Source organism: Gallus gallus, chromosome 2, assembly GCF_016699485.2.
Source record: "Gallus gallus isolate bGalGal1 chromosome 2, bGalGal1.mat.broiler.GRCg7b, whole genome shotgun sequence".
Taxonomy (NCBI): domain Eukaryota; kingdom Metazoa; phylum Chordata; class Aves; order Galliformes; family Phasianidae; genus Gallus; species Gallus gallus.
Genome location: NC_052533.1, coordinates 145,106,890 through 145,113,848, shown reverse-complemented (window position 1 = coordinate 145,113,848; position 6,959 = coordinate 145,106,890). Strand labels below are relative to the sequence as shown.

General features: G+C 44.0%; 1 protein-coding gene across 1 annotated transcript; it reads left to right on the top strand.

The window, feature by feature from the left end:
* Window positions 1-1,315: 1,315 nt before the first annotated feature.
* On the top strand, window positions 1,316-4,598 carry LOC121112068. Its single transcript, XM_040690795.1, has one exon. It carries the CDS (start codon window positions 2,177-2,179, stop codon window positions 2,846-2,848), a length of 672 nt encoding a protein of 223 aa, XP_040546729.1. The 5' UTR covers window positions 1,316-2,176; the 3' UTR covers window positions 2,849-4,598.
* The last annotated feature ends 2,361 nt before the right edge of the window (window positions 4,599-6,959 follow it).

The following is a 6,959-nucleotide window of genomic DNA, read 5'->3' as shown; positions in this document are numbered from 1 at the left end:
CTCAAGAAGTTGAGATTTACACTGTCTGGGAGTCTACCTAATACTAGCAGGCTGACTTAGAACCAATAAAGTCCAAACTTTTCTTACATTAGCTCCACTACTTTACATAAAACAACTGTTATTTTCTTTCCAAACATCCCAGCTCATTCCAGCCACAAATCTTTGAGATCACTTCACCCTTAGAGCACGCTTGCCAAGGGACAGCAAGGACTCTTTCAATGAGGGCAGGACTGGTAGGGCTTGAGTCAGTGATGCTGGAAATTAAAAACAATAGCTATTTTTTTCCCTTTTCTCTGTTCTGGAATAAACAAATACCCCTAATGTCAAAGTTTAGCGTTTATTACATAGCTATACAGTAAATGCATTTCACTTGTCAAACTTACTCTAAGTAGCCAAGATGCAAGTGCATAAATAGCCAGCTTTGCAAGAAAGTTGTGTTCCCATAGTGGACAGCTTATGCTAACTCTTCATCTGATCACCTGATCAGCTGATGTTGGCATTGCTGCTTTGTTGAGGGGTACCCATCTCATGGCATTGCAAGAGTGGGAGTCCATAGTTCCCTCAAGAACCCAACATTCTCCGTTAAAGATTAAACCATGGAAAATTCCAAAGAACCAGATCATCTGCTGTTTGCAAATCAGTCTGTTAGTTATGAGAGTACTTCTCTGGCCACTTGAACTAGGACCTATATGAGTTGTTCTGTTGACTAATGGAAAGTTATATGTCTTAAGGGCTCTGAGGGTTGGACCACTGAGCCTTAAAACTGTTGTGCTGTGCCAGTTTGTGTGAGACACTTTGAGCAGTACAGAATGTTGTTGTTGTTGTTTTATTTTTAATCTTAAATTTAACCAGAATAGAAGAGCAAGATGATGGAAGAAATGTAGCAATGGTATTTGAAATGAGCATGGAATTATACACAGGACAGAGCTACCAGAAATAGCTCTGTTTAAATATATATATATATTAAATAACAGATTTTATTGGTGTTAGAAGGGTGTTTTCTCATAGCACTGTTTACAGAGACAAGCAAAGATACAGAGGAAATGTCTATTACTACACAGGAGACCAGGCTCTCCATGATATATGCTGTTTAGAAAGTAACACTGCAGGCTCTTATGTGCAATTGTCAAAAATCTTTTGTAGATCTAAATGAAAAACTCCCGGAGATCTGCTCAGATTGCATGCTCGGGATGTGGCCTCTGTTATTTTGGGGCATGGAAGGGTAAGTATGCAGGTCAGATGCAATCTGATACTTCATTTGGGCACTGAGAAAGGGAAAAAATCCAGGTACAAGCTGCTGCATGTTCATTTTGCAAGTACAATCCTTGATAAGGTTTCACCTTTTTCCTAGGTCCAGGATACCACCTAAATTTCTGCAAAATGTGAAAGGAGGGAAAGAAAAAGCACGTAGGGTAATGAGCATGGCCTGGGTTGCACTCAACTTCCTTTCACAGAGGTTTGTTAAATGTAAAGCAAAGTAAGCAGAGCCTCTGAGCACAACCTTCAGATCCAGTGAAAATGCACTGAGAGAAATAATCACCTCTGGCAGGGCCACAAATCAGCCATTATGCCTTTATGAGCCATTGTTTCCCTTACTGATACGCATCAGTTCTGATACACAAAAAGCTGCTTTTGTGAAGCAGGAGGGAAAAGAAGATCACTGGAAATGGCAGAGTGAGTCATGGTGTAGGTTAGGGTACCATGGGCACGTTGTGGGAGCCCAAGTGTCATTTGAGCAGCTTTATAGACAACAGCCAAACATCTTCGTGGACAAGTCTGTTCACTGTCTGTTTCAGCTCACCCAGCTTGGGAGAGGGCTGAGATCCTTCTCATCCAGCACTGGGGCTCAGTTGCTCACTCAAGACAATGAGTTGGCAACTCAAGACACTGAAGTAGCTCAAAGCCCAACTACACTGATTACAGTGACTGGAGCCAGTCTTTTGGTTTGAGAGCCTGAAGACAACTGGTTATGCCTTGAATCTACTGTGTTTTCACATTTGGTCTCTTCACCAGATCCACCTCAGCATCAAAAGCCTATGGGTGAGAGTCAGAGACCAGGGCAACAAAGGGAGCCTGCCAGTCTCTCAGCCTTACCTCTGTAAGATAATGAAGCAGATCCTCCTAGAAGCTATGCTAACACACATGGAAGAGAGGGAGAGGATATGGAGCAACCAGCATGGTTTCACCCAGGGTCAGCACTGGGACCAGGGATCTTTACATCCTCATCAGTGACATCAACAGCAGGATCAAGTGCATCCTCAGCATGTTTGCAGATGAAACCAAGCTGTGTGGCCCTGTTGACACATCCAAGAAACAAGAAGCCATCTGGAGAGACCTAGACAGGCTCAAGCAGTGGGACCAGGAGCACCTCATGAGGTTCAACAAAGCCAAATACAAGGTCTTGCATCTGAGTCGTGGCAAGCTCCACTATCAGTACAACCTGTGGGATGTAAAGATGGAGCACAGCCCTGCTGAAAATGACTTGAGGGTACCGGTGGATGGCAAACTGGATGTGAGCCAGAAATGTGCCCTCACAGCCCAGAAAGCCAAATGTATCCTGGGCTGCAGCAAAAGAAGCGTGATCAGCAGGTTGAAGGAGGTGATCCTGCCCTTCTACCCTGAGCTAGCGAGACCTCACCTGGAGTACTGCGTCCAGATGTGGAGTCCTCAGTACAGGGGAGATATGGACCTGTTGGAGTGCATCCAGAGAAAGGCCACAGAACTGATCCAAGGGATGGAACACCTCACCTCTGAGGATAGACTTCACACATCACTTTGCATCTACTTAGTCAGGGTCATGGCAGTCCCTGCCTTAACATTAAGCCATTACCCAAAAATCAGACCCTGAATATATTTCTCCAGGTTTAACTAAGCAAGGAACACAATGCTTGATTACGAGGCTTAACAGAGAAGAGACCCCACATCTCTGCCATCCTCAGGTGTTAACACTACCTAATTATCAAGAACTGCCTAGGCTTTCCATTTAATTTCAGAGCTGAATATATGGCTTTTAAGTCCCTTCAGCCAGGCATACTCTGTGTACTGGCTGGTAGACCTTACTCTCCAGACATCTCTGAGAGCTCTGGCCAGGATGACACAATTCTCTTTCAACTCAACACCTTCAGGATTAGCAGGTCTTCCTGTAGAAACCTTCACAGTCTTCAAAAGCTGCAAAAAACTGAAAAACTATAAAAATCCCTGCCAGGTAGGTAAATGGAGGGTTAATATTCAAACTATCTAGGAGGTTATCGCTAAAATGGGACTCCTGACAAGGAGTGATGGTTTATGGGCATAGCTCCGCTGTGAGGGTCTCTTCAGAGCAAGTTTGTCTACCTTCTTTTGTTCAGGAAGTCCATGTGTAGTAAAAATCTATAAATAAGCTGATAGGTCTGGAGACAGAATGAAAAACAGCCACTGCAGGATTATTTAATGTATAGACAAACACATGTTCACTTGATCTGCCACGTAAACCTCAACTGTTCAAGTTTATCATTCACTGCCAAAAATGCTATTACAGCAGCTTGAGATTTCAAAGACAGTTTTATTCCTGTTTCTGACTGACCTTTGGGTGGATTTTTTAACTCAGAAAAAAAGAAAAAGAAAAAAATTTATGTGCTCTGAAATGGAGCTTAGAAGGTTTAACACATTTCTAAGTATAGACACAGTGATTTATGGGACCACTTTTTCTGGTTTTTATAAGACTCTGTCTTTCTTCAGCAATGAACAGTGTATTGGTTGTGACAAGGACACCGGGATTCTTTAAGACTTTAATATTATTTATGCTGTACAGTGCGTGATCCAATGGCCAAGAAACTGGACATTTTATTCAGCTCTGCCATAGATGTGCTGAACAACCCACGACCTTTCCCTTTATATGTCTCTTATTCTCTGTAGTCATGGTACACTGCGGCAGAAATTTATTTTCTCACTGTTTTCAAAGAGACCTGTACAACTTAGTCATTCTGGCGGTACCAGCTGATACTTACTTTTCAAAAATCCCTGTTCCCCTGCAAGGTTTGACTACTACAGTTTCCAAGGGTTGGCCAGCCCAATTGCAGTTGTATCACCATGCGGTTGAAGCTGTTATGATTGCTGATGCTTGCATTCATCCAGACTAATCCCAGCACCTGTTCCTGAGAGATTACAAGCAATGGTTTGCATCAAGGTATTATACAGATGGCCAAATAAAGGAGGGCAGACTAGTTGTGTTAAGAGCTGGACAAGTGCATCATAGAAAGGTAATGCAAAAACCAGAAAGAGCACAGGTTTAACTGTGGTTCTGCAATGGCACAGTCAAGTTTCACCCTTACATGCGTCTCTAATATCCAAGTACTCAAGCATTTGCATCACACCACCCAAATGAATGAGTATTCATGAATTTAATAGAAAACTATCACCAATAAAGGTGTGAAAGCTTTATGTTGGAATTCCCACAATTTGCTTGGCCACACACAAAAAATCTGGCTCCACTCCCAGGCAGAAAGAAGTCCTAATTAATTTGTTTAATTTGCTGTGAATATTACAGTAGTAGAGATCCTGTTCATAGGACACAATTTCTACTGGTGTTCCCCAGATCTCTCACAAGCACTGGTGCCATGCATGCCTCACACACACGTCCACGCACATGTCCACTGCACAGAGCAGGAGGAAGTATGTGCTCACCATACATCAAAAATCACAAGGTAAGTCTGAGCCCTGTTTAGGGAAAGCAGGATCTCCACAGAAGATAAGTGCTCTCCGGACTTATGAGGATCAGGTGATTGAATCTGAATACAAGAAATATGGCATGTACAGTGTAAAATGCTGTTTTGCATGCATATATGGATACATTCAAGTGTACGATCATCTACTACTTAATGGCTCATGAAGCCTACATCTTTAGGGCCATCCTTTGTGATGGTCAAAGTGATCCAAATCTGCACCTCTTCTTCCCTTGGAGATAAGCACAGACTTTGCCTGAGCACACAAACACGGCTGCTGTGGTATTGTGCAAGGACCCAGAGCTCTCTCAGTCCTTCTGACATCCTTCCTTCCCTCTCCCTTGAACCTAGCACAAACAACTACTGAAGCTGAGAGAAGGCAGGGCTCCTACTCCCTGGTGCAAGTAATAAACAAGTTTGTACAGATGCAGGATTCATGCACATAGGTTCAACTTTCTTCTGTCATTCTATCTAAAACATCCCAAACAGGCTCAGGCAGTGGGCCCAGGAAAACCCGTGAGTTACAACAAAGCCAAGTACAAGGTCTTCCACCTGGGTCATGGCAAACTCCACTATCAGTATAAGCTGGGGGATGTAAAGATGTATCCTGGGCTGCATCAAAAGAAGCATAGCCAGCAGGCCAAAGGAAGTGAACCTGCCTCTCTACTCTGAGCTAGCAAGACCTCACCTGGAGTACTGTGTCCAGATGTGGAGCCCTCAGTACAGGAGAGATGTGGACTTTCCCTCTGAGGATAAGCTGAGAGAGCTGAGTTCAGCCTTTCATTATCTGAAGGGGTCTATAAGAAGGAAGAAGACTAACTCTTCAGCAAGGTCTGCTGTGACAGGACATGGGGAAATTATTTCAATCTAAAGGAGGGGAGATTTAGATTGGATGCCAGGAAAAAGTTTTTTACAATACGGGTGATGAAGCCCTGGCACAGGTTGCCCATAGATGTGGTGGAAGCTCCACCCCTGGAGACATGATCCAGATGTAGGTGTCCCTGTTCATTGCAGGGGAGTTGGACTAGACGGCCTTTAATGGCGCCTTCCAACTCAAATAATTCTATGATTCTATGACTCTATGCCTTCATTACGAAAAGTCAACCTCCAGTTTATCTTCACTCCTCTCCTTTCCCCTCCCCTTCACTCTGAAGACATCCTTTGACCAAAACAAGCTGCGGAGGCTAGGAAAGACACTGACGTCAACGTAAAAGTAAACCCAAGAGGTCTGGTTCCTGTACTGCTGTGCTGGGCTGAGTGCTGGAGAGCGAGTGCGCTCTCGCTCGGTCGAGGAATCCAGGAGCAGGCTCTGGGATCAGCAGCTGAGCTTTCTCATCCAAGCTATGTAAGTACCAGCGGGAACGTGCAGAAAGGGGGAGAGGGAGGGAGATTTACCAGCTGCAGCTCAGGAAGGCAGCGTGCTACAATCCTGGCTGGACTGAGAGTTTGGAGGCATAAAGACTGAGATGAGAGCTCTGGAAAGCTGGGTTGAGAGCAAAGCACATGGGTTTGGGTGCAAATGGGAAAGGGATGAGGAGCACCTCCTGGGGAGCATCTCTTGTGCTGAGTGCTGTGTCTTGTCAAGGGAAATGGTGCTTCTCATTATTGAACTGGTCCATTTGGATGCCAGATTTGTATTGTTGTGAGAATGCACACTTGATATGCATAAAGCAGGCTGCAGACAAAACTGTCTGAGTGATTCCATATGAAAAAATGAGTATTTCTGGTGTATCTCCATATCCTGACTATCTCTATCAAGTCCAGTGACATATGCACATACATGTTTCAGGTGTCCCTGCAAAGAGATGCAGAGCTAGAAACAAAGCCTTTACACTCAGGACACGAAAAAATGCTCTGAAAAGGCTCAAAATTATTTATGATTCTGGGTTAGGAAGCAGAAAACTTTTACCATGGAAATGGTATAGAAAGCACCCTTACTTTGGGTTCTCTTGAATGGGGGAAGCAGTTGGTGGGTGAGATGGATGAATGGTCAGTAAGCACAGCTGGCCACGATGTGTCTGCCCGGAATATATCATAAAGAGAGCATCTCCTGTCATTTACACTAACTATGATCAGTGGCAGAATGTGATGAATTAGAAATGCAGCTCTTTGGACTCGTTTCAGCTATGTTTTGGTAACACGAGGCGCCTTCTCTCCTAACACTTCTCACGTGCCAGAACCAATTTTTCTTCAGCACAAAGCCATTCCTTTTTATGAAATGGCAACTCCTTCAGCACAGCTGAAACTCCCCCATTCAGA

What these genes read in the sequence shown, in the direction of transcription:
- LOC121112068 (XM_040690795.1), top strand. Translation starts at nt 2,177, where the DNA reads ATGGTTTCACCCAGGGTCAGCACTGGGACCAGGGATCTTTACATCCTC.